General features: G+C 53.0%; 8 protein-coding genes across 8 annotated transcripts; 5 read left to right on the forward strand and 3 right to left on the reverse strand.

Moving 5' to 3' along the window:
- The first annotated feature begins 666 nt into the window (after positions 1 to 666).
- On the forward strand, positions 667 to 3,017 carry K489DRAFT_382321 (Phosphoacetylglucosamine mutase). Its single transcript, XM_033605344.1, has one exon. The coding sequence runs from the start codon at positions 953 to 955 to the stop codon at positions 2,624 to 2,626; it is 1,674 nt and encodes a 557-aa protein (XP_033458312.1). The 5' UTR covers positions 667 to 952; the 3' UTR covers positions 2,627 to 3,017.
- Positions 3,018 to 3,209: 192 nt separating this feature from the next.
- On the forward strand, positions 3,210 to 4,641 carry K489DRAFT_382322 (uncharacterized protein). Its single transcript, XM_033605345.1, has 3 exons — positions 3,210 to 3,568; positions 3,800 to 3,857; positions 3,940 to 4,641. The coding sequence occupies exons 1-3, from the start codon at positions 3,328 to 3,330 to the stop codon at positions 4,274 to 4,276; spliced, it is 636 nt and encodes a 211-aa protein (XP_033458313.1). The 5' UTR covers positions 3,210 to 3,327; the 3' UTR covers positions 4,277 to 4,641.
- Positions 4,642 to 4,975: 334 nt separating this feature from the next.
- Positions 4,976 to 12,352, reverse strand: K489DRAFT_323022 (TOR1 phosphatidylinositol 3-kinase; the record flags this gene model as incomplete). The annotated part of the gene is made up of 2 exons (XM_033601668.1): positions 4,976 to 5,191; positions 5,366 to 12,352. The coding sequence occupies 2 exons, from the start codon at positions 12,350 to 12,352 to the stop codon at positions 4,976 to 4,978; spliced, it is 7,203 nt and encodes a 2,400-aa protein (XP_033458314.1).
- A 764-nt stretch (positions 12,353 to 13,116) lies between these two features.
- K489DRAFT_411653 (uncharacterized protein) lies at positions 13,117 to 15,660 on the forward strand (the record flags this gene model as incomplete). Its single annotated transcript, XM_033607826.1, has 1 exon — positions 13,117 to 15,660. One exon carries the CDS (start codon positions 13,117 to 13,119, stop codon positions 15,658 to 15,660), a length of 2,544 nt encoding a protein of 847 aa, XP_033458315.1.
- Positions 15,661 to 16,001: 341 nt separating this feature from the next.
- On the forward strand, positions 16,002 to 17,922 carry K489DRAFT_411654 (uncharacterized protein; the record flags this gene model as incomplete). Its single annotated transcript, XM_033607827.1, has 2 exons — positions 16,002 to 17,791; positions 17,847 to 17,922. The coding sequence occupies 2 exons, from the start codon at positions 16,002 to 16,004 to the stop codon at positions 17,920 to 17,922; spliced, it is 1,866 nt and encodes a 621-aa protein (XP_033458316.1).
- A 228-nt stretch (positions 17,923 to 18,150) lies between these two features.
- Positions 18,151 to 19,971, reverse strand: K489DRAFT_427242 (DEAD-domain-containing protein; the record flags this gene model as incomplete). The annotated part of the gene is made up of 2 exons (XM_033608293.1): positions 18,151 to 19,659; positions 19,777 to 19,971. The coding sequence occupies 2 exons, from the start codon at positions 19,969 to 19,971 to the stop codon at positions 18,364 to 18,366; spliced, it is 1,491 nt and encodes a 496-aa protein (XP_033458317.1). The 3' UTR covers positions 18,151 to 18,363.
- A 441-nt stretch (positions 19,972 to 20,412) lies between these two features.
- On the forward strand, positions 20,413 to 21,950 carry K489DRAFT_382326 (Brix-domain-containing protein). The gene has a single exon (XM_033605346.1). It carries the CDS (start codon positions 20,456 to 20,458, stop codon positions 21,809 to 21,811), a length of 1,356 nt encoding a protein of 451 aa, XP_033458318.1. The 5' UTR covers positions 20,413 to 20,455; the 3' UTR covers positions 21,812 to 21,950.
- A 22-nt stretch (positions 21,951 to 21,972) lies between these two features.
- On the reverse strand, positions 21,973 to 23,083 carry K489DRAFT_372198 (carbon-nitrogen hydrolase; the record flags this gene model as incomplete). The annotated part of the gene is made up of 3 exons (XM_033603316.1): positions 21,973 to 22,223; positions 22,316 to 22,916; positions 23,039 to 23,083. 3 exons carry the CDS (start codon positions 23,081 to 23,083, stop codon positions 21,973 to 21,975), a joined length of 897 nt encoding a protein of 298 aa, XP_033458319.1.
- Between the last annotated feature and the right edge of the window lie 148 nt (positions 23,084 to 23,231).

Here is a 23,231-nt window from a genome sequence, read left to right on the forward strand (position 1 = left end):
ACGAAGACACACCTGGGCAAATATATCTATACACCTAGGTATATATGCATATATGTACATGTATACCTCGTCGACCTTCTCTCACAGGAGACAGCAACCCTGGGCTTCAACATTGGATAAAGGGTTCAACCCTAATTTAGACGCCGCCCGCCCGCCCGCACTCTAAATTTACCCTCTCGCGCCCCTCATGTTTCGGAAGATATTCTCGGACTGAGCCCCACGTTCCCTACCTAGGTAGATAGAGGAAATTTGTATGCCCAGGTGCATGTCGGGTCCAGATACGAACCTCCACAGCTATTTGTACTATACAGTAAAGGTTCCAAGGTTGCAAGGTTGTCTGTCGACATTCGCAAGTCAAGTTACGTCAGGGTCTTTTCTCTCTCTGTCTATCTATCTAGGTACCTTAGCTCTCTGAGCCTCTTTCCCTCTCCCAGATCTGGCCAATTACTGCCATATCTCCCAACCGAGTATAGTATTGAGCATAGAGATAGAGACGGTAGATTGATATAGCTGCGTTGTACTGTAAATATACCAGTATGGCTACGTTGTATCGTAAGATAGCTAAGTATACTACTACCATAGCTGCGTTGTATTGTATTATATATATATTATAGATGCGTTGTATTGTATTGCGCCGCCTTCTCCTCTGAGAGGACATCAGGGTCTGTCTATTCATAGCTGTTTAGTAACTGACGACCTTGGAATACCTTCACTGCACATCTCTTGACTTGTTGTCCCAACTTCTCTCCTTCTCCTCCTCCTCGACTCTCTCTCTTTCATGATCACTTCTCTCAGTCTGTCGACGAGAAACACTTTCATCACCGCCAACACTCACAATATCGTCGCCTCATATCCACTCTCATTCAGACATACACACACGCACACGCACACGCACACGCACACGCACGCACACACACACACACACAAACACGTTCATTCATTCACCGCAATCATGGCTCCGCCCGCAGCAGGTCGCGCTGCGCCCAAGACCGACGCCGCCATCCTCGAAAGCGTTCCCAATTACCCACCACCTGCCGACATCAAGTACACCTATGGCACCGCCGGCTTTCGCATGAAGGCGGATCTCCTCGACCATGTCATGTACGGAATGGGTCTCCTCGCAGGCCTGCGATCCCGCAAACTCGGCGGCCAGACCATCGGAGTCATGATCACCGCCTCGCACAACCCCGCCGAGGACAACGGTGTGAAGCTCGTAGATCCCTTGGGCGAGATGTTGGAGCAGGATTGGGAACAGTGGGCCACCCACATTGTCAATGGAAAGACCCCCGAAGAGACCCTCGCTGCATACAACGATGGGGTGAAGAAGTTTGACATCTTGCACGAGAAGCCTGCTCGGGTCATCTTCGCTCGGGATACTCGTCCTTCAGGATCGCGGTTGGTGCATGCCCTGGAGGCTGGTCTCAAGGCCACCGATGTGGAATATCAGGACTATGGCATCCTCACCACGCCGCAATTGCACTACCTCGTCCGCGCCACAAACACCCAAAACGATAAGATCCCATATGGTGAGGTGTCGGAGGAGGGCTACTACAAGAAGCTGGCCAACGCCTTCAAGGTGGTCATGCAATACGTCAAGGTCACCAGCCCGGTCACGGTGGACTGCGCGAACGGTGTCGGCGCACCTAAACTGAAAGAGATGCTCAAATACCTCCCGCCTGTGTCCGAGACCGGTCTGGAAGTCAACATCGAGAATGATCGCATTGAAGAGCCGGAGATGCTGAACAAGGATTCGGGCGCGGACTACGTCAAGACCAAGCAGAAGGTCCCTGCGGGTTTCAGTGGTGCCGCCTATGCGCGATATGCCGCGTTCGATGGTGATGCCGATCGCATCATCTACTTCTTCACAGAGCCGGGCAACATCTTCCGCATGCTCGACGGCGACCGAATCGCGACTCTGGCTGCCTCGTTCTTGGGAGAACTGGTCGAGAAGTGTGGTCTCGCGGAGAAGATCAAACTCGGCGTGGTCCAGACCGCATACGCCAACGGTTCCAGCACACACTACATCAAAGACCGGCTCCGTCTGAAAGCCGAGTTCACCAACACAGGCGTCAAACATCTCCACCACGCCGCGCTCCGCTACGACATCGGCGTCTACTTCGAAGCCAACGGCCACGGAACCATCCTCTTCTCCCCGACCGCCCTCAAAGCCATCGAGAAGCAAGAACCCCAATCCACCGGCCAGCTCGAAGCCCTCGAGACCCTCCGCGCCATCGTCGACCTCATCAACCAGACCGTCGGCGACGCCATCTCCGACTTCCTGCTCGTCGAAGCCATCCTCGCGCACAAAGCCTGGACCGTCCGCGACTGGCTCGCCACCTACACCGACATGCCCAGCCGCCTCGCCAAACACGTCGTCCCCCGCCGTGAGGATTTCACCACTGTGCCCGGCAGTGCAGAGCAGAAACTCGCGACGCCTGTGGGTCTCCAGCGACGGATCGATGCCGAGGTCGCGAAGTATGGCTCCGGCCGCTGCTTTGTGAGAGCTTCCGGCACGGAGGATGCGGTCCGCGTCTATGGCGAGGCGTTCCATGCATATGATGTCGACCATATGATGCAGACGATTGGGTTCTTGATCCAGAATCACGTAAAGAACAACTATGCGTGAAGAACAAGTGGAGGGATGTGATCCTGCTGCTGCTGCTGATGATGATGACGAGAGAAAGCGGAGGGTGGAGGTGATCCCCTTCTTCTCTCATCATCATCTTTGATGTTTTATGAAACTACTACTACCCATGACGAGCTCCGGCATCTCTCTTTGCAGGCAGATGAATCCAGGAGGAATCGTTTTTCCCTTTTCCTCATTTGTTTCGTTTGGAAAATGATAAAAGTTGACTTTGTTTTTTTCATTCTGTCTTCCTTTCCTTTCGCTGTATGTCCGGCCTGAAGTGCATAGAATGTACCTTTGCCGTAATTCAAACGAGGTTGTGTTCTTCAAGAGACGATGTACGTTTGGAAATGCAAGTCTCAGGTGATAGAAACAAAGAGAGAGAGATCGCTACGGTATCCCGTCCGAAAAGTATCCCGTAGTCCCGACACTCACACTGCGGCGTCCTCGGGGGTGTCCTCTCCATCATTCCCCAAGCGGACGAGCATTTCAACTTTCGGGATTGAGATTTGATCGCGCGACCTCAACTCCAACTCCATCGCAAACCGGGGACCACACATTCGTTCCCTCACCGCATCAGTCTCCATCTCACCTACCACGACTCACTTTCTCAAAACGTCACCGAAATCTCGTCGGAAAGAAAGAAAAGAGCAAATCCGTGTACCACAGCCCCGACGGCGACGACACCAACGCCGCCCTCAATGGCGCATCTCCTCCGCATGTTATCGCCGCGCGGCATCAGCAACATCGGCAGCAGCAGCCGCAGTACGATCCTCACACACCGAGCGATAACGGCAACATGTCGGAATGTGGTTTTCCCTTCACAGCAGCAAGCACTACAACGACCGTCGTCACTACAAAACCTGCAATCCCTACGCGCGTTCTCCGCCACGCCTCAGAGGATGAAGAGGAAGCAGAAGGCTAGGAAGGAACCCCGTATCAGTACGTTGCATCCTCCTTTTGCCTTTTTTGAGATTCGGGATTCGAAAGAGACGGAGAGAGAATGTGTGATGGGGAGTGAAGGAGAGATTAACGCAGGAAGGAAGAGGGAAAGAGAGATCTAGGCGATAGGACTTCGTCCGAGGATTCAAGGAATCAATAGGGATTGAACAAACGAGAAATGACGAGTGATGAGGATATCGTTTGGGCTGACAGGAATTTGACAAATTGTAGCACACATCCGATACTACCTCTACCACCCCCTCACACCCCGAGCGCTGCGCTTCTCCCGGTAAGTTTCGCCCAGCCCCCTCCACTTTTCACTTCTTCTCCCCCGAACAAGGCTCTAACCGCCCAATCTCGCAAAACAACAGAAACCGCGCCCTCCGCCACTGGACCATCCACCGCGCCTGGAAACTCGCGCAGCGGAACCGTTTCGAAGCGCAGGAACGCTCGCTCGAGCGGCAGTACAACAGCATGTATTCGGCGTGCGAGGCCCTGCGGCTGATGGACAACGACGGCTTCACCGAGTCCGACCGCGAATCCCTGGCCGGCCTCGCCCCGCATCCCAACGGCAGCAAGGAGATCGGCCGGCTCTATCGCATCGCTATGCTGAAGCATGAGATCTGGAAGGGCGTGCCGATCGAATACGCCCGCATCCAGACCGAGACGCCCGGGCATGAGCCGTGGAATCATTCCTGGAGGAGATGAGAGGAGCGGGTTCGTCTGCCCCTTTGATTTCTTTTTAGTTAGTGGGGGATGGAGAGGAATGAAGGGGGCACTCGAAATGGAATCGTGTTCTTCTTCTTCGTCTTTCTTTCTTTTCGAGAGCGAAGAAATTCCGTCCTGAAACTCTGATGGCGGGAGTTACAGTCATAACGAGATGATCAATGTTGCGACGTTTCTCCCCCAGATCAGGATTGTACATTATCATTCTATTTCCATTCGGGAAAGATATCCCGAGGCCCGGACCATCGAGGAGAAATTCTTTTCGGCCAAATTCAGGAATTTCGAAAGCAAGTTCATCGAGTGTTATATTCGAAAGTGGGAAGAGTTCAAGAAATAAACAAACGGGGTATGCTTCGAAGATCATGGATTTGTTGAATGATGGTAATACAGTAATTTATCGTCCTCTCCCGCTCGAAGATACGCAACACCAACCCCCCCTCTCTCTTGCTTGAAAGAAAAAGGGGGTAGAACGCCGACAAACGCCGAAATTGAGCTCCACTGCCCAATCTTCCCCTATGCATGATCACTACCTTGTGTGAGAGTCCGTTCAAATCAGTACACAAGGATGGGGAAATTCCCGCTCGGCCCTCCCGGTCCATCTCCCTTTGCGAAAACCATCCGTTTGAACTCAATAGAGAAAAGGTAAAGAGCCGGCAAAACCCAGCGAAAAAGGATAGCGTCCTACCAGAAACTGCACCAGCCGATGTAATGCTGACAGAGATTCTCCAGGTTCGTCGCCTCGCTCAACAATTTCTCCACCTGGCTCTGCACATCGAGCTCCTTGTCCCTCTTGAAATCGCAACCCGTCAGCTTCTCCTTGACGCGATCGAGCACTTGCAGCGCCCGTGCGTTCTGCACCTCCTTCTGCTCAACTTCGTGTTGCTGCATCTGCGCCTGCTGCTGAAGCTGCGTCTGTTGCGGGTCGCCCGGCGCGATGAGGTGGCCGACGCCCACGGTGCCGATGCTGCTGCCGTTGGCGCTGGAGCGGTGGTAGGCGCCGGGACGTTGTTGTTGGGCGGAGGGCCGGTAGGAGCCGGTGCCCGGGTGGGCGTTGGAGTCGGCGCCCATGACGGACATGCGGCGGGCGACGGTGCCGGTGGCGGCCTCGGCGTCGGCGGCGGCGGGCCCCATGATGCTGGTGCGGCGTTCGGAGGGGAAGGAGGTCTCGGCGGGGGATTCGCGGTTGTTGAGACGCCAGGTGAGGAGCGGGTCGTGGATGAAGGCTTCGAGGACGGCCATGAGGGATTCTTTGTTCGCGCGGAGCAGGCGCATGACGTGCTCGCAGGTGGTGCGGAAGGAGCCTTCGATGTTGCTGACTTCCATTGCAAAGGTCAACATCCGGGTGAGGCGGAAGGGGACGCGTTCGGGGTATTTCTCGCGGTGCATGGCGACCTCGAAGCAATCGCCGAAATCGATGTGGATGATCTTGCCGGTGATTCGGTCAAGCATTAAATTGCTCGGGTGACGATCGCCGAGACCGAGGATGTATCCAACCATTGACATGACACCGAGACTGCGAGTGTAGTTGGTTCGGCGATCCAACCAAGCCTCGGAGGATTTACTCTTCAGCCACAGGACACGATACAGATCTTGACCGGTGGTGTTGTCGAGCGCATAGCCGAATACCTCCACTTTCTGCATCAAAGTCAAATTATCATAATCTGGCGCCATTTGCAGCATGATACGGTGTTCGATGTTCAGGAGAATCTTTCGGCTCTCGCGGTATTCCCTGATGATGACGTGCAGCGTATCAGAATTGGGCACCCAGCTCAAAAGACCGGATTGAGTAGACAGTGGAATAGCTGCATAACGCTGGATGTTGAGATGTCGTTTGAAGCATTCCGGGTCTGTCGAAAGCAGAGTGTTGACCAAGCCAAACAGCTGCATGACACGCTCGTCCTGTCGGATGTCCTCATGTCCCTTGAGGAGGTAATCGTAGCGGTTGCCATCGTCACCCTTAAGACCAAGCTTTCTGGGCCTCTGTTTCGAAGCGATGACCGAAGAGACTGGCTCGAAGCTCTGGATCTTGACCACAGGTTTGTGGCTCTGGTATGTTCCCGGGACCGCAAGCTCAAGATCTCGGGCATCCTTGAGACGCGGCGAGACATATTGCAACTCGAGGCTGACAAGCTGTGGCAGCTGGCGAGCGATTCGTTTGAACACGCCGTAGTACAAATCCCATGCTTGATTGAGGTCTCCAATCTCGCCAGTCGTCTTCCATGCTTCACACCAGTCGCGTGCCTCGTTCAGATCGCGGCCAAAAGATTGGATGAATGAGATTTCACGCAGTGTTTCTGGACCATTCCTCAACATTGCATGGAGAGGCTCGAGGGTGGCCATCATGCCCGCAATATTCTGATCGCCAAAGTATAATCTCGAAGCTTCCTCGAGTCCTTCATGCCATTGCTCGTGCCAAAGGACAGCGATTCTAATCAGCTCGTGACTGACCAAGTCTGCTTGCTCGATCAATATAGGTCCATTGCTTCGCAAGTTCTCCATGATTGCTGCTGCTGCTCTGGAGCGAGGACCGGTATCGCTCTTCTTGCTAACAGTGAGAGGGTACACCAAAGCTTGAGGATGCGTGCGTCCCACATCGATAAGAAGCGCGTGTACACCCTCCCGGACGATGCGATTGGGCTGGTTGATACGAGCAATCAGCTGTGGGATGACCTCCAACCATGTCTCTGTAGCCAATGACTTGATGCTCTCATTGATCGTCCGTGCGACTTCAGGTTGATGTCCGTGGGAGAACCACAAAGTCAGTAGGCGTAGAATATCCTGAAGTGAGCTGGTCTTTGAAAGACCGATGCTGCGGAAGAAGCCCTTGATCGCGGGAATAACGTGCTCGGTGATTATATAATCTGGCAGGCTGTTGTTTCCGGGATCGACGGAACTGGCGGCGGTCACGACCTCGAAGTTGGCGAGCGCCCAAGCGTGCCATGCCTTGTACCACGAATCATTATGTCGCGTTGCAGCCGAGTATGACACAAGCACATCTTGTACGTGATCCGCGCGCCAGTCGCCCTTGTGGAGCTTGATCTGCCAATCACCCTGCTTGAGGTAGCACCGAGCGAGCAGCATCTGCCATTCATCAGTCTTCTTCCGCTCCTCTTTAGGAACCTCACGAAGCCCTTGGGGACCAAAAGGTCCTGTACTGTGTATTCCATTCATTTGGCTTCCGTGTGTGAGCTCACTGAGTCGCGCATGTGCATCTGGAATACCGTTTTTGATAGCCTCGTGGAGAGTCCATCTCTCGTCTACTGCGACCTTGAGCCGCACGGTGAATTCTGACAGTGCGTGCAGTGCAGCGTGCTGCTGGTTGTTAGCCCACAAAAATTTGAAGACAGCATATTGCACCGTGTAGGGTGCAGTCTTGACGAGAGACCAATTTTGCGGGTCCGTCAAACTACCACTTCCATTTCCACCACCGAGCAGGCTATTCAGGCTCTTCTCCGCTAGACCGGTACGTTGCGCTTTGCGACAGATGGATGCGAACTTGATGTACATATCCACATTCTCCTGTGGTGTGATGACCAGGGCACGAACCTTGAGCATCCGCTGCCAAATGTCGACATTTCGTTGGCAGCCCTTCAGGCGTTCTGTCCATGTCTTTCGCATTCGCTCTTGTTTGGCGGGATCATTGTGGAATTGTTTGTATGCGATAATCTCCTCGAGTTCAGCCAGCATCTGAACTCGCACGATGACAGAATAAGCTCGAGCGTAACTCTCGCCAAGTAAGGCACTAAGTTCGGTGTCCAGGCCATCGCGAGCTTTAGTGATATGTGCGTGTGCATCTTCGAACTGGTTGCGATGGAGCGCAAGGATAGCACCAAAGAAGCTGCGATCAGGTGTGTTCTGCTTCATGACGCTGAGATAGTCGTCCATAGTATCCCATTGACCCATACCCCATGCGGCAGCTGCTGCGAGTGGCGCGATATTCCTCTTGTGCTCGCTCGAGGCATGGTTCCACTGGTCTTGAGCGATCATGGACAGGGTGTCCCATTCTCCCAAGGCGTGAAGACACCTCATCTTACCCATCACTACTTCGAAAGAAGCATTTTGCGGACCGCCTTCGGCTTCTTCGCGAGCTTGGTAAGCGACAAGAGCCTCTTCCCATCGTTGCAGCTTTTCGAACCACGTCTCTTTCAAATTGACATCGTTGTAGCCCTGCGCTTTCCTCAAGATACCAAAAGCAGCATCCGTCTGCTGGAGTTGATTGTTGATGGAAATTAGCGCTTCGACAGCGCTTGCATTTTGTTCTGCGGTAAACTCCAACTCCTTGTAGTGAAGAGCCTTGGCAAATGCATGGCATTTAGCCGCGTACATTCCAAGAGTCCGAACGTCAATGGGAAGAGCCTTGTCGTCGTGTTCCATGAACTCGGCAAGGTTGAGAAGTACCTGTAGAATCTCTGGGGGAATGTTAGGACTTGTTAATGCCACTTCAATGGCACGCACAAGCTCTTCTTGATATTGATCGTAGAGCTCAGTCCAGCAGCTGACGAATGCGCTGTTGAACAGGCTGCGAGCAAGAGGCGCGTGGATACTCGCAAGATTGGCACAAGCTCGGAGTGCTTGCTGTGGACTTTCCTTGAGCAGCTCAACTGAGAAGCGACGCATCCATTCTTGCCAATCATCCTTCGTCAGCTTTGAGCTCGCCTCCCAAGCATTCTTCAGATGTTGCTGGTTGACGGCAAGTTTCTTCGTGGCGATCTCGGTAGGATACTGATCATCGTCCTCGTCTCCGTAACGCTCGTCAGGGCTGAGATCCTGAGGCAATGGCTCGTGCTTCTTGAGCTTATTTACGATGAGATTGTACGCTGTCATGTTGATACGTTGGTGGACAAGAATCTTGTCGATCATGGGCACAAAGTGGAGGTAGTCCTGTCCCAACTGGAAAATAAGAGCACAAAGCGTCTCGAGCGCTGTCGCCTTCAAGAACGGATCGGTGCCTTGTAAGATGCGAGCGAGCGGATGAATAATCTTTGCAGCAAACTCTGAAATGTTTACCTGTTTGCTCATCCGACCGATAGTCCCGATGGCAGCTTTTCTTACCTCCTTGTCGCGATATCTTTCACTGGAGTCGAACATTCGAACTATCACCGGGATGATGAGGTGCATGTATTCTTCAGCACTTGAGCCGAACACGAGGAATGCATGAAGAACACGTAGCGAGACAGCCTTGCCCTCAGGAGATCGAGTGTCCGCATCAAGGACACCAAGCAGGAGTGGCAGGACGTTCGCGAGGTAGATTTTGAACTCTCCTTCGAGACTTTTGGCAATGCTTTCGATCAGGGTCAGGATGGTAATTTGGATCTGATTCCCCAGATGCCAATGATCTGACACGGCTTCAAGGATGATATGAAGGTGGGGACGGATATGCTGCCGCACAATCTTGACTAGCAAACCGAGTTGGTTGAAATAGCTCTCCAGCCTGTTGTCAGAAGTGGCATCTTTCAGCACACCCACGATCCCGGGCACGACAGTGCCAAGGAACGGTACGCATTTGATTCCCATTGTGGTGTAAATGTTCATGATGGCCTCGACGACATTCGAGTGAAATTGCTTGAGGGTATCTTCCTTGAGCATAGCCACTAATGTGTTGATGACTACCGTGGGATAGTACTCTTCGTTGCTAGGCGTAATGCCTCTCATGATGAGTGTGACATCAGATTCGGCTTCAGCTTCAGCTCGAAGATTTGTCTCGGAGGATTCTTCGATGACCTGTTGATGTTTGTACGGGTCGAGAGCGCCGAGGATACCCATGAGACGTATAGTCTCCCTTCGTAGATCACCCGGAGCTTCATTCTTGACGATATTGATTAAGATCGTGAGTAGTTCTGGGTGATCGTTGTAAGGCTCGATGACATAGCCGCTGTTAGTAGCGAGCTGTCCAAGAGTGCAGAGCGCAGCTTCACGTTTCTTGGGCGATGCCAGATCTTGCAAGCTTCGGATGATGATGCTCATCAGATCTGGGATGTACTCTTTCATGCCTTCGCCGCCAACAACAGCAAGATCTCCAAGAGCTCGAAGCGTGGTTGCAGCAACATCTGCATTAGCGTCCGCAGCTTTGGGTAGGAGGACCTTGACCATAGGGTCCACATATGGCGTAATAAGTTTGCTGCTGGCCTTGACGAGATGGCTGATCAATTGTGCTGATTCGCGCTTGTTTTGTGCACTGTTGGAGTACTCGATTTCGGTCAGCAACTGGATGAGTACTTTTCGTAATGAGGGAAAGACGTAAGCTGGGTTCACTGCGGTCAACCTGCCAATGATGGTGATAGCAGCCTCCCGGATGGGGAAGTTCTCGTCGTTCAGTGCCAAAAACAGCGTCCGAACGTGCTCGGCTTTTGCCAGGTATCGGTCAAAACGAGCATCCAAGGAAACCAGGACGGTCAGTCTGATGTCCTTTTGAGGGTCAGCCACACCCACTGTAAGCAACTTTTCAATCACATCCGACACGACCTGAATGGCGTGGTGATCTGATTGGTGGACAATCGTGTCTTTGACGAACAGTTGACAGCAAGTCAGTGCTGCTGCCCTACGGATCTCCGCGTCGTCATCTTCGATATATCGGATTGCTACATCGCGAAGGAAATCATTAAGTAAATGACCGCGGAAATCAAAAGAGCCCAGCGTGTGAAGCGCTAACGCAATCTCCGTATCTTTGTGCTCAAGATTTTGTGGATCGCGTCGATCTCTCCATTCTTTGTTGTATATTGGCGGAAGCCCCTTTCCTGAAGATGGATGTCCTAGTGTTTGAAAGGGTTGGCCGCACAAGGTCTTGCTCAGCAAATCGAGAAGCTTATCTTGAATGGTCGCTTTGACGGGTGGAATATAGTATGCCATGTCGACCAAAGCTTGTGTCAGGGCATCAGAAAGCCCACAAGCGAAGATAGGATCCAGCAGGGCTCCCATGTATTTGCTGAGTGTTTGGCCAACTGCGATGGTAATCATGCTGATACATTCGAAGATAGGCGCCTCGTCAGACTGTTTCGATCGGTTCTTTACGGAAAGAGCATCCCGAATATGTAACAGGATAGTGTCCAGGTAAGGTGCAACTTGGGAACCCACCGCATGCGCGATCTTTCCGATGGCAACAAAAGCCATGTTTCTTTGCTTCGGATCCTTGAGAAGTGTTTGGAGGTGCTGCATGGATCGGGCAAGGTAATGGTGACAGAACTCGCGTGGCGCATATGCTGCCAGTAGCGGTATAATATCGACAACAGTCCTCCTTATTGTAGGATCTCTATGCTCTCGGTATTGTTGAACAAGCACTCGTTCGCAGACTTCCTTGTACTTGGAACCATGCATGAAGATGCCACCCTGCACAAGAAGCTCTTTGTAGGCAAGGAATGATCCATGAATGCATTCCACTGTATTGCGCTTGAAACCATCCTGGGCGCCTTCGAGCATTCGGGATAAGCATGTGGAACGATGCTGAGGATCACGTGCGGAAAGTATTTGAAAGGAATGGAAGACCACCTCTGCAGCAGTCTCACGAATAACGACCTTCTGGTCCCTCAGTCCCTCCCATATGCTTGCGAGAACGCTGGCGATGTATGTGTAAAGTAACGTCGGACTGTTTCGTGCCAACTCTTTCAATACGAGAACTGCCGCAAATCTCCGATTCTCGTTTCGCTCCGATGTCAACCACTCCAGAGCGCGCTTGAGTTCGGCATCTACAAGCTCGGCTGTCCATGCACCTCCCGGGACAGCCATTTTGCCTAGACATTTGGCAGCAACGACCATTGTGCTCGTATCATTGCCCTCCAACGTCCGCCGGATATAACCACAAAATCGGGTGACCTTCTGACCTGCTTCGTCTCCTTTGAAATCGATCAATGCGCTCATCGCGTAGAATCCTCCCGTCCTTTGGTGAGTGTCGACACCGTTGAGAATCAACTTCACCATGCTGTTATTGACATCTGCATAAAACGTGTTGAACTCAGCAGGGTGAAGCTCGCGGAAGGCGGCTTGAACCTGGCTGAGCAGGCGACCTGCGGCATTGCGTCGGAAGGAATCATTGTTGGATTTGAGGTCGGTGAAGATAGCCTCCATCACTTCCTGGAATGCGGACGCCATGTTGACCAGCTATCTCCTGAGTACACAGAAGTTTGCTTCGGACCTTCAAGTGAGATTGCCCATAATCTTGCTCCGTCGCGACAGTTCGCGCGCCGCGGGTGAATCGCGATTGGTCGCAGGAACTCGATTGAATATGATAAACCTTGGTATGTCGAGCCGAGGTGGATACTGTGTCGTTCGTGGGCAAGCAAAACGCCACAGTGTCGTGTGCGGTAAGTCGTAGTAGTATATTGATGATGCAGGGCCGCCGAAGCTTGATTGCTTGGGGACGTCCAGGTGATCAATTGACGCGGGACTTGAATTGATCGCCCTCTCGGTATGCCGGGCGGACCGACCAACACGAGGGGCTCGCGCATTGCGGCTCTCCATACTGATCAGATAACGTTCCGAACCGTCGGAGCAGTGTCTATCTGACCCTAAGATCATTGCCAGCCATGGAGTGCCTACCTAAGTAGCTGTACATGATTCCTGAGAACCATGATCCTTGATGTTCAAGCACACGTAACGTGCAATACGCAGTGGCTCTAGTCATTGTCCCTCAAGACTATATCCATTGGACAGCGACCTTCAGATCATCGGCTCTGCGACTCTCTCGGAATTATGGGCTGAGTGCTAGCAGCAACAAGAGCGCACCGGCTCTTGCTAAATTCATCACTTTCCACACGGTTTGTGACTCCACTTTGGATGATCGAAAGCTTGATCAACGGACTTTGCAACATACCGCTTCTCAAACAGACAATATGGCTGGCGACGAGGATTCCAGCCTGTTCCCGAACATGGCCCAAAAGCTCGCCGCGCCGAAAAAGATGTCGGAGATGGAGCGGAACAAACGCGCCGCCGAGGAGAAGCAGAAGAAAGAGGAGGCTTTACAGGCTGAGACCCTACGAGAGTTCGAAGAGGCTTTTGGCGTTGCTCCTCCATCTCGGCAATCGGAATTCCAGTCGCGATATCCACCATCCGGCCCGGGACATGGTGGCTCAGGGTTTCGTCGAGGACCGCCTGGCGCATCTTTTTACGATGAACCTCCACCAGGCCCTCGCCGGAGTGGTCCAGGAAGTCTCGAAGGGCTCGCCGCGCCTCCGATATCGATACAAGAGCGCAAGCGGCGACGAGCGATGGAGGAGGATGAAGCTGCACGCGCCCGGGAATCCGATGGTTATGCCACAGGTTCAAAAGCTGGGCACGATACGCCGAATCGGCGAAAAGAAAGGGATACCGTGACGGCGCCCAAGAACAGTGTTCGCTTGTCCAATTTGCCTCCATCTATCACAGAACGTCAAATCAAGAATTTGCTCCGAGGACACCTTCAAGTTTTCTCAATCGATATCACGGAGCAGCCCAATGTGCATGGTGTCGGCCGTAGATCCATGACTGCTGTAGTCGTTCTCGAGACAGGTACTACAACCACGGCAATCGAGAAAGCTACTAGTGTTCTGAAAGATAAATACCTCGGCTGTGGCTACTCGCTCATCATTTCTCGCTATCTTCCGTCAGACGTGCTACATCAGGGCATGCCTGACGACAGTTTTGTTCCCGTAGACACGCCATTCGGAGCCCGGCCCATGAAGCAGAACTTTTCAAATTCAACAATGGGTAATCTCAGCCGTGCGCCGCCACCCTCTGATTTCGCGCCTCCAGGTTCTTACGAGGCAGGAATTCCGCCGGGGAACGTCTTCCATGCACCAGCTGAAGCGGTCGTGCAAGTTCGTGTTCCCAAGGACCTGCAAGTGACACAGCTCATACATCTGATGGCAAGTTGGTATCATTCTCAAGAAGACATGAACCTCGCACTGGAAAAGGAAAGCCAGCTGATGGCTGCCCCGCAAGTCCAGAACAACCCTCTTTTCTCATTTCTATACGACTGTACCGGCGACGCTGGTGTTTACTTTCGTTGGCTCTTGTGGAATCCGCAAGGTCTCGGCGCTCTTAGCGGTCACAAACGCGTCAACTCCACACCAGTCCGGATTCACGACGATGTCCCCATTGACTGGATTCCTCCCACACTTCACATGCCCTTTTCTGACGTGACCGAGATTTCCGAGATTTTGGAGCATCTCGATTTCGATTCTGATGACGAATGCGACGATGACATGCCTGGCTATCGCGAAGAGGATCCTATCCCTGGAGACGAAGATATGCTTGGTCCTCTGCGGCGTGCGCGACTTTCACGAATGCTGGCATGTTTGCCACCCTCCCGGGCCTTTCTCGAGCGGCGTCATGTGGCACCGATTCAAAATTTTGTCATGAAGCACGCCGGACGTGGTGCCCTGGAAATCGTCGATATTATCCAGATGAACATCAACCGGCCGTTCAACGCGTCTGGCTTTACTATCGCTGTTCCACCACCTGGGGACTCCGACGAAGACGATGACGAATTCATGCACCAAGACTTGCCAACCAATGGTGATGAGAGCTCTCACCAAGACTCTTCCACGACCATAACTGCTCAGACATACAACCCCGCCACCCGCACGCCAGCTCCACCCGATATTCTCACGGACGCCAAATTAGTTAGTCTCGACATTGTCACTGCCGTCTGCGTCGCCTCCTACCAGTCCGCGACACCTGGCTCCCACCGTTACCGGAAGCTTTTCCCAGAAGCCTTCCTCGAAGCAGGAGTAATAGTGGGCCTCGCCGAGACTCCGACGGAATACGGCTGGGGCATGATCAAAACGGATCGTTGGGAGCGTAGGATACGCGCAGTATTCAAGGTCTGGGAGGAGTGTAACTGCTTCACAATGGATGAGATTCAGTCTTTCAGGAGGATTTTCGATGGGGTGATCGCGGGAAGACATAAGAAGGCGGCAGAGGAGAAGAATGAAAGTGGCGATCAAGCCGCCCTGGCAAAGCCGATCTTCAAAAGCGTCGAGGATGTTATGGCGGAGCGGGAAGCCGCAGAACTTGGCGCGACTGGTGAAGTAGATGACCTGAATTCCGAGGATTCCGAGGATGACGATCATGATCGCGAGATCGACGGTGTGCCGATCGATCTCACAAGACTTAGAATTGCGAAGGCCGTAGACGGAGCTCTAACGTGGCAGTTGTTCGATTCAAGCGACGAAAAACTCGAGGCGATCTATCGACCTATCTTCGAAGAGCAACGTACGGCAGTGCACGAAGCAGATGAGGTACTCGTGGATGCTCCGGCTACCGATGACACAGCAGCAGTAGTGCCTCCGCAGCCCAAGGTCGCGGAGGCAAAAAAGGTCACGGAGGCGGTCTCATCGCCAGCACCGAAAGAAAAGAAAGACATCGACATGTTCGCTGACGATGACAGCGAGTGAGGATATAAAGCAGGCGACTCTCGCATGTGTAGAAACTGCGCACTTGGACGAATTCGGTCAAGGGCTGCTTTACACAGCCCTACGGCGGAGCCACGGCCTAAACTTGAGTACATGAGGCGCACGCCGACTCATCCTCCGCCCCCGGGGCCGTGATGTAGTCTAGCTTCGCCTACAGCACCAGATTCCTGGACGACCAACGATGGCTTTCTGTAAAAACAAATGCGGTTTAAACTTCTGAAATGTCGATTTGCGCTGTTTTGCACTTCGACGAAAACTTGGCCCGCAGGCAGCAGTGGACATAATCACATCAGACCCACTTCACACATATCACTAGGATCACCATGGACCGATTGCCAGCGGAGTTGATTCTGAAAATTGCCCAGTTCCTCGTCGACTCTCATTTGCCAAGTCTTCGCAATTTCAGTTCGGTTAATTCCACGATTCGTCAGCCGATCACATCAATTCTGTTCCGAGAAGTCAGCATCAGATGCACGAATTCCAATGATCTTGTATCTGATATCGCCGAGTTGTGCGATATACTCATCAAATATGACTGTGCGCTCAGCGTCAAGGCTCTCATCATGGTAGACTTTGATCGGCAGTTCACGAAGCCATCTTTATACCATTGGCGCGGGTCTGACCCATACTGTGGATCTATGGCGCGCGGAGAATACAACTATAAACGGCCACGACGTTGTGATCTGGCGGCTCCCTTATTACCACCTCTTGCCGAGAAGTGCCACTGGAGATCTCTGCCGGAGTTTCTGGAGCGAATACCAAAACTTCAGGATCTCATTTTCGACGTTCATACCCAGTTTCCCACGGACGCGCTGGAGGTGCTGCATCGAACTAATCCCAGATGCCGCCTGCACATGCCGCAGTTTAGACTTCGCAGTCTCGAGCAATCTGCGCCGAATCCACGTGAGCTGGCCCTCATAAGCTCGCCTTGCGTTTATAGCATAATACTCCGACTCAGAGCTGGAGTTCCAGAGCGTTACGATTTTAACTGGGACGCTGTTTTCAACATGATCAATGGGGCGGCGCCCAACTTACGGCACGTTCGCATAATAGACCACGAGTATCGGGATCATCTTTGGGATGAAACTGGCGAATATTGGTTTTCGCCTTGGATGCCAAAACTGCCGTCGCAACGAAAAATCTTCTGTCCTACTTCCAATAACCAAGAGAAGCCCGCCAACATTTTGTCCTTTGGTTACGACGGTCCGCCAACTCATCTCCTTCCAATATTCTTGACCGATCTGAATCCAGAACGTCTTCAAGCTTTAGAAATCTGGTCGAGGGCCCCTGATAGCGCGCGTGAATTGCTCCAATTGAGCACCGATTTCCAGTTTCCTTTCCTGGAACGTCTCTCATGGGACGGGGTTTTACACCAAGGGAGTATGGAACAATTCATCAGCGGGTTGGTCAATCTTCAACATCTGCATATATCGTCTCATGTCCAGTCATTAGAACGAATTCCACCAGTCTTTAAAGCATCTTGCGCGATATTGTGCGATCTGGACCTGAGCGAAAATTGCCTCGATGCGACCAGCGTCCAACGGTTGGCCAGCTTTATTCCTTCTTTACAGTCCATTCGTTTCAATATGGAACGCGCATTATCCCTGCCACCCGAAACAGACGTCTACACCGCTCTCAAGGATTTCCCGGCCCTCCGGTCCGTCGCTCTAATCATGACTTATCGTCGGAAGCCTCATCGGGAACCTTATATTCCGCCTATGGAATTGTGGGACCGCGCCCGGGGCCTGGATCAAAGGCTCACCTCACGGGGCATTCAGGGGGCGCGAGACTTGTGCAACATGGCTGTCGATGCTGATCTCGTGCGACAAATCTGGCTAGAGATCATGGGCCATCGAACGATGAGCGAGTCGCCGCTGACAGTCCGGGTCTTGCACGACTACGATCATGGCCGTACCGGTCGGGATCATCCTCATCGATTGGTCTGTCCCGAGTGGCTCGCACGCAGCAACCCCGGCGACGCCAACAGGATGCCCGAGGTCATTGATGTGGATCATCGACGATCAATACCACAAGATCCACCAGAGAAAATATGGGGCTTGATGTACATCTTTCGGATTCTCTGGCCTCCAAAGGAAGGCAGCAAGGATCCCTGGTACGATATGTCGTCGTTGCCGCTTCGATTCAGGCGGGATTTAGATGTGTCTCAGTTACCCTGTTGGTGCAGTATACGGGGACGCCCTTGTCAGGATCAGTGTTGGAAAAATTGGTCGTCCACCTAGATAATTGAATCGTTACACCGGGCAATTTCTGTCTCGCAAGCAAAACTGCTATCCACACTGAGCGTGTCCACTCTGCTACCCACATGTAGTTCGTAGGTAGGGCCACTGCTGAGCGGTGTTGCCCACATTGAGACATTTTTCCTTTCTCGGGTCCATCAATTCTCGCAGTGTTGCGTGAACAAGGGCACCGACAAGAAAGGCTAACCACAGCAACGGGCATTGTGCGCAAGGCGCCTAAATCGACGGCATTCTCCAAGCGAGGGTCTCTCCGGGGGCATACCAGCTCTCGAGCCGCTGAAGAAGAGTCGGAAGCGCAAGAACAGGACCACTACACAGAAGGGTATCATCAATACAGAACTTACATAATCATCAAACAACGCTCTATTACTCACAAAACAAGGTCAACCCCCGAAAAAACCAAACCCATTCCAACCTACTTCTAAAATCATCCCTCATCCTGATCCATGCCATCCCTCCTTGAACCGCCCTTCTTCCCCCTCCCACCCCCAATCCCACCACCACCAGCGCCTTTCCGTCCACCACCATTCTGCCGATCATTCTCGTTCTTCAACTCCGTAATCGCCACCCTCTGCGCCTCGTTCACACGGGGTCCAAACACCATGACCTCATCGCGTTCCGTGGGGTATTCCTCCAGTTTCTTACCCAGGGCATGTTCGATGCGCTGGAAGACCTCGATGTCATACTGTGTGACGATGTTGATCGCGAAACCTGATTTCCCCGCACGAGCAGTTCGCCCTACGCGGTGGACGTAGGTCTTGCTGTCGGATGGCAGGTCGAAGTTGAGGACCAGGTCGACGGAGGGAATATCTAGACCTCGCGCGGCGATGTCCGTGCTTACCAGGATGTCTTTGCCGCCGGCTTTGAATTTGTTGAGCACCCCGAGACGCGCTGATTGGGAGAGTTTGCCGTGAAGCGGGATGGCGCTGAGGCCCAGGGCGCGCAGGAGGTAGGCTATTCGCGCGGCCTCGTGGATGGTGCGGGTGAAGACGATGCACATGCGGCCGGCGAATTTGTTGAGCAGGTAGACGAGGTAAATGTCTTTGAACTTCTGCGGGATGAAGACGTAGCGCTGCATGAGGTTTTTCACTGTTTGGTAGTTGCTGTCGCTGACGCTGACGCGCACGGGTTGTTGTAGCGCGGCCCGCGTGAGGTTGTTGAGCTTGGTGTTCATCGTGGCGCTGAAGAGCATGGTGCGGCGCTCGCGGGGCAGGACTTGGAGGATTTTGTCGAGGATGGGGCCGAAGTCGAGATCGAGGAGTCGGTCGGCTTCGTCGAGGACAAGGTATTTCAAATGACGGAGAGAGAAGCCTTTGGTGTTCTCGAGGTGGTCGAGTAAACGACCTGGTGTGGCGACAACAATGTGAGGTTTCTTTGCGAGAGAGATCGCTTGTGGGACCATATCCATGCCACCGACGATGACGGAGCAGCGCACGTTAATTAAACTCCCTAGTGCTTCAAATTGCTGTGAGATCTGATATGCAAGTTCGCGGGTCGGTGCCAGGACGAGTCCGAACATGGGCTGAGGTTTGTCTAGAAGTGCTTGCAGAATCGGCAGGGCGAATGCAGCTGTCTTTCCACTTCCCGTCTCCGCTAGACCTATGATATCTTTGCCCTCAAGTGCGATTGGTATTGACTCTCGTTGAATTGGTGTTGGCATCTTGAACCCGAGCGAGGTGCAAGCGTCGCATAATGACTCCGTTACCCCTAGATCCGCAAAAGTCTTCTCCGGGCCTGTCGTCCCATTGCCGGTTTGTGCCTCATCGTTGTCGTCCTCCTCCCTCTCCGCCTCTTTCGCACCTGCTTCTTCGGCCTCGAACGAAGGTTCGATCGCAGTCACAAATTCCTCGTCCTCGTCGTCCTCCTCCTCTTCTTCGCTATCTTCAGAGGCGATTTCCACTTGAGCGTGTGCCCGTTTCTTGTTCGTCGGTGTTGCGACTTTGCCTGTCTTGGGTCGAGAGGATTTTGTCGACGGCGCTAGCACAGCTTCTTTTGTCGAGCCGTGTTCGGTCTTGCGTTTCTTGAAAGCCGACATCGCGTAGTATGGATTGAGGTTGTAACCACTCGACCGATACTGAAAATCTTGGTCCAAGATGCAACAAGATAAGATCAACGTAGAATTTCCTGGGTCGCGATTACTTCATAGCCTCTTCTGAACCGAAATCTTGGCAGGGCCTGTAACTAAAGATCGGACCCCCGAGAGATCAATGATGAAGAATCGTATCGCGCCCGTGTTTTCACAAGGGAATGAAGATCGTGAGAGTGTCTAGTTGAGTTTAGTACTCTAGATAGAGACGAATGTATATAGAATGTCCAGCTGCGAAGTCAAGTGACGGGGATATGCGCATCAGGAGCGCCGTCGCAAATCCTTATCGATTCCGGTGACGAAAAAAAAGCGTCCCCGAAGAAATTCTGGAGAAAGCTTGGGCCCTGCCTGGTCATGGGGAATTTTCAACAGGCGGACATTGATCTTCTACGATGATTCCCGACTATTGTTGCATTCCACCACATACTCAATCATGGCCAAGAGAAGAGTCAAGAAGCGTACGCATGTCGGCGCCGCCAATGGCACAGGCAAACCTGCGCCCAAATCCGGGACGCGCCCGCCGAAGAGTATGGTTATTCGAGTGGGCGCCAGCGAGGTCGGTCAGAGTGTATCGCAACTGGTGCGCGATGTCCGAACGATGATGGAGCCCGATACGGCGTCACGATTGAAGGAGAGGAGGAGTAACAAGTTGCGCGACTACACCACCATGGCAGGACCGTTGGGAGTGACACATCTGATGCTCTTCAGCCGGAGCAATACTGGCAACACCAATATGCGCCTGGCGTTGACGCCGCGAGGACCGACGTTTCATTTCCGGGTCGAGCAATACAGTTTATGTAAGGACATCCGACAAAACATGAAGAGGCCGAAGAGTGGTGGCAGTGAGCATTTGACCGCGCCGTTGCTGGTCATGAACAACTTCAACTCTCCCGCCGTAGATGAAGCGAGCGGCGAGAAACAAGGTCCTCGTGTACCGAAACACCTCGAATCCCTCGCGACCAGCGTCTTCCAATCACTTTTTCCGCCCATCAATCCCACCGCCACGCCCTTGAAAGGAATCAAGCGTGTCCTCCTCGCCGACCGTCTCCGCGACACAGACTCCCCTTCCGACGCAGCCACGTACGTTCTCAACCTCCGACATTACGCGATCGAAACCCGCACCGCCAAATCGGTCCCCAAAGCTCTCCGCCGTCTCGATGCCGCTGAGAAACTCACCCACGCGGGCCAAAAGCGCAAACGTGGCGGTCTGCCCAACCTCGGCGGCCTCAAAGACGTCTCAGACTATCTCCTTGATCCCCACGCCGCAGATGGCTTCACATCCGGATCCGACTCGGAACCGGACACCGATGCCGAAGTCGAGATCGCCGCGGCCGTGGCGCGCAAGGTCTCGAAACGCAAGCCCGCCAAAGAAGGCGCGGAGAAACGCGATGCGAAAGCCAACGTGCAGAGAAAAGCGATCAAACTCCACGAACTCGGGCCTCGACTGAAATTACGATTGACCAAAGTCGAGGAGGGCGTCTGTTCGGGCAAAGTCATGTGGCATGAATATATCCATAAGAGTAAGGAGGAGATCCGCGAGATGGAGAAATATCATGAGCAGAGGAGGAGGGAGAAGGAAGCTAGGAAAGCGGAACAGAAGGCTAATGTTGAGAGGAAAAAGGCGGAGAGGAGAGCGAGAGGAGAGACGGTCGAGGACGATGAAGACGAGGAGGAGGAATTTGATGAGGATGATGATGAGTGGGATGATGAGGACGGCCTTGAGGCGGACGACGGCGGACAGGATGAGGATATGGAAGATCGGGATGACAACGACGAAGCACCTGAGTGATTGAGTCGTTGCGAACAGTCCGAAGCACGCTGGATCATTGCTTTCATATTAGAGTGACGGCGATACCTGTCACGATACAATTCACCGCCACGAAGAATCATGTTTGTACGATGATGAGAAGAGAAACGTCCACTCCAAGGTCAGTTCATACCTGTTTCGAATCAACTTTGTAAATCGACATCGTCTGACTTGTCGTGTCGATAGTCATAATGCCAATCGCTCCTCGCCAGGTCCGCACGCACCCCATAGTTCTCCTCGGCGTCTTCGATGATCTGCATATCCACGTCCACTATCGCCATGCCCTCCGCGGAACTACCCAGACGAGTCAGTGGTCCTGCGAATGGCACGCAGATCTGTGAGAGACCAGCATAGCCTTCGCCTGGCGGACCTCCGGCGTTGGCGAAGACGATGGCTGTGAGATTTCCTAGTCAGCATTGAAGCACAATCAGGGATTTTCACCAACAAACAAAAGCTATCCACCCTCTAGAGAAAAGAAAAACTCACCACAAGTGTTTTCAAAAGCCCGCGCCGTGAGGATACTGTCCAGAAACAGCGTCTCAGCACTGGGATTGATCTTGCCTCCTTTCTCCCCGCTGTCCTTCAGAGTCCAAAACGTCGGAATCACAATGATCTTCGCCCCTTGCGCAATCATCTCCCGGAACGCCTCCGGGAACGCCAAGTCCCAACAGATCAGCAACCCGACGCGACCCAACGGCGTCTCGAATACGGGATGTGCATCGCTCGCGCTACTCGTGAGATGTAGCCTTTCCACCGGACCCCAGAGGTTCTTCTTCACGTACTTCCCGACGACGGCGCCCTTGTCGTCGATGAAATACGCGACGTTGAGGAGCCGCTCGCGTGGAGTGTGCTCATCGTGTAATTCGAGGAGTGTCCCGGGGACGATGTTGATCCGACACTCTCGGGCGAGAATCCGGTATCTTTCAAGATACGTCGCCCAGTCGGAGCAGAGGGATCTGAAACTGGCTTCGTGCGGCACCCAGCCTAGTAGGTGATATTCGGGGAGGACGGCGAGGTGGGCGCCTTGTGAGGCGGCGGAGCGGATGTAGGAGCTGGCGGTTTGGAAGTTTTCGGTGGCGGAGAGCGGCTATGGAGGAGAAGGCTTGGTCTCAGTATATGGTGGAATTTTGTCTTCTTATGTTTGGTTCTTTTCTTTCTGTTTCCTCTTCTTCTTGATCATGGCTTAGTGAGGATGTTGGTGAGATTGACCTTGGGCCACATCTGGATGACGGCGATCTTATAGACCGGCGCCATGGTGGAGAGAGTCTATTCTGGCGGAGACTGTAATCTGCGGTGCGATTTCCGTCGTTCAGTGACGATTGAGGGTTTCTCAGCGTGTATCGTGATATTCACATTCGAGTGTATCATAAAGATTGTTCATACACGTGAAGTACATATATCA

This window comes from Dissoconium aciculare (assembly GCF_010015565.1).
Source record: "Dissoconium aciculare CBS 342.82 unplaced genomic scaffold K489scaffold_9, whole genome shotgun sequence".
Taxonomy (NCBI): Eukaryota; Fungi; Ascomycota; class Dothideomycetes; order Mycosphaerellales; family Dissoconiaceae; genus Dissoconium; species Dissoconium aciculare.

What these genes read in the sequence shown, in the direction of transcription:
- K489DRAFT_382322 (XM_033605345.1), top strand. Translation starts at nt 3,328, where the DNA reads ATGGCGCATCTCCTCCGCATGTTATCGCCGCGCGGCATCAGCAACATC. An exon ending in TAGGAAGGAACCCCGTATCA is followed by an intron (nt 3,569 to 3,799) that starts GTACGTTGCATC and finishes GACAAATTGTAG; the next exon opens with CACACATCCGATACTACCTC. An exon ending in CGAGCGCTGCGCTTCTCCCG is followed by an intron (nt 3,858 to 3,939) that starts GTAAGTTTCGCC and finishes GCAAAACAACAG; the next exon opens with AAACCGCGCCCTCCGCCACT.
- K489DRAFT_382321 (XM_033605344.1), top strand. Translation starts at nt 953, where the DNA reads ATGGCTCCGCCCGCAGCAGGTCGCGCTGCGCCCAAGACCGACGCCGCC.
- K489DRAFT_382326 (XM_033605346.1), top strand. Translation starts at nt 20,456, where the DNA reads ATGGCCAAGAGAAGAGTCAAGAAGCGTACGCATGTCGGCGCCGCCAAT.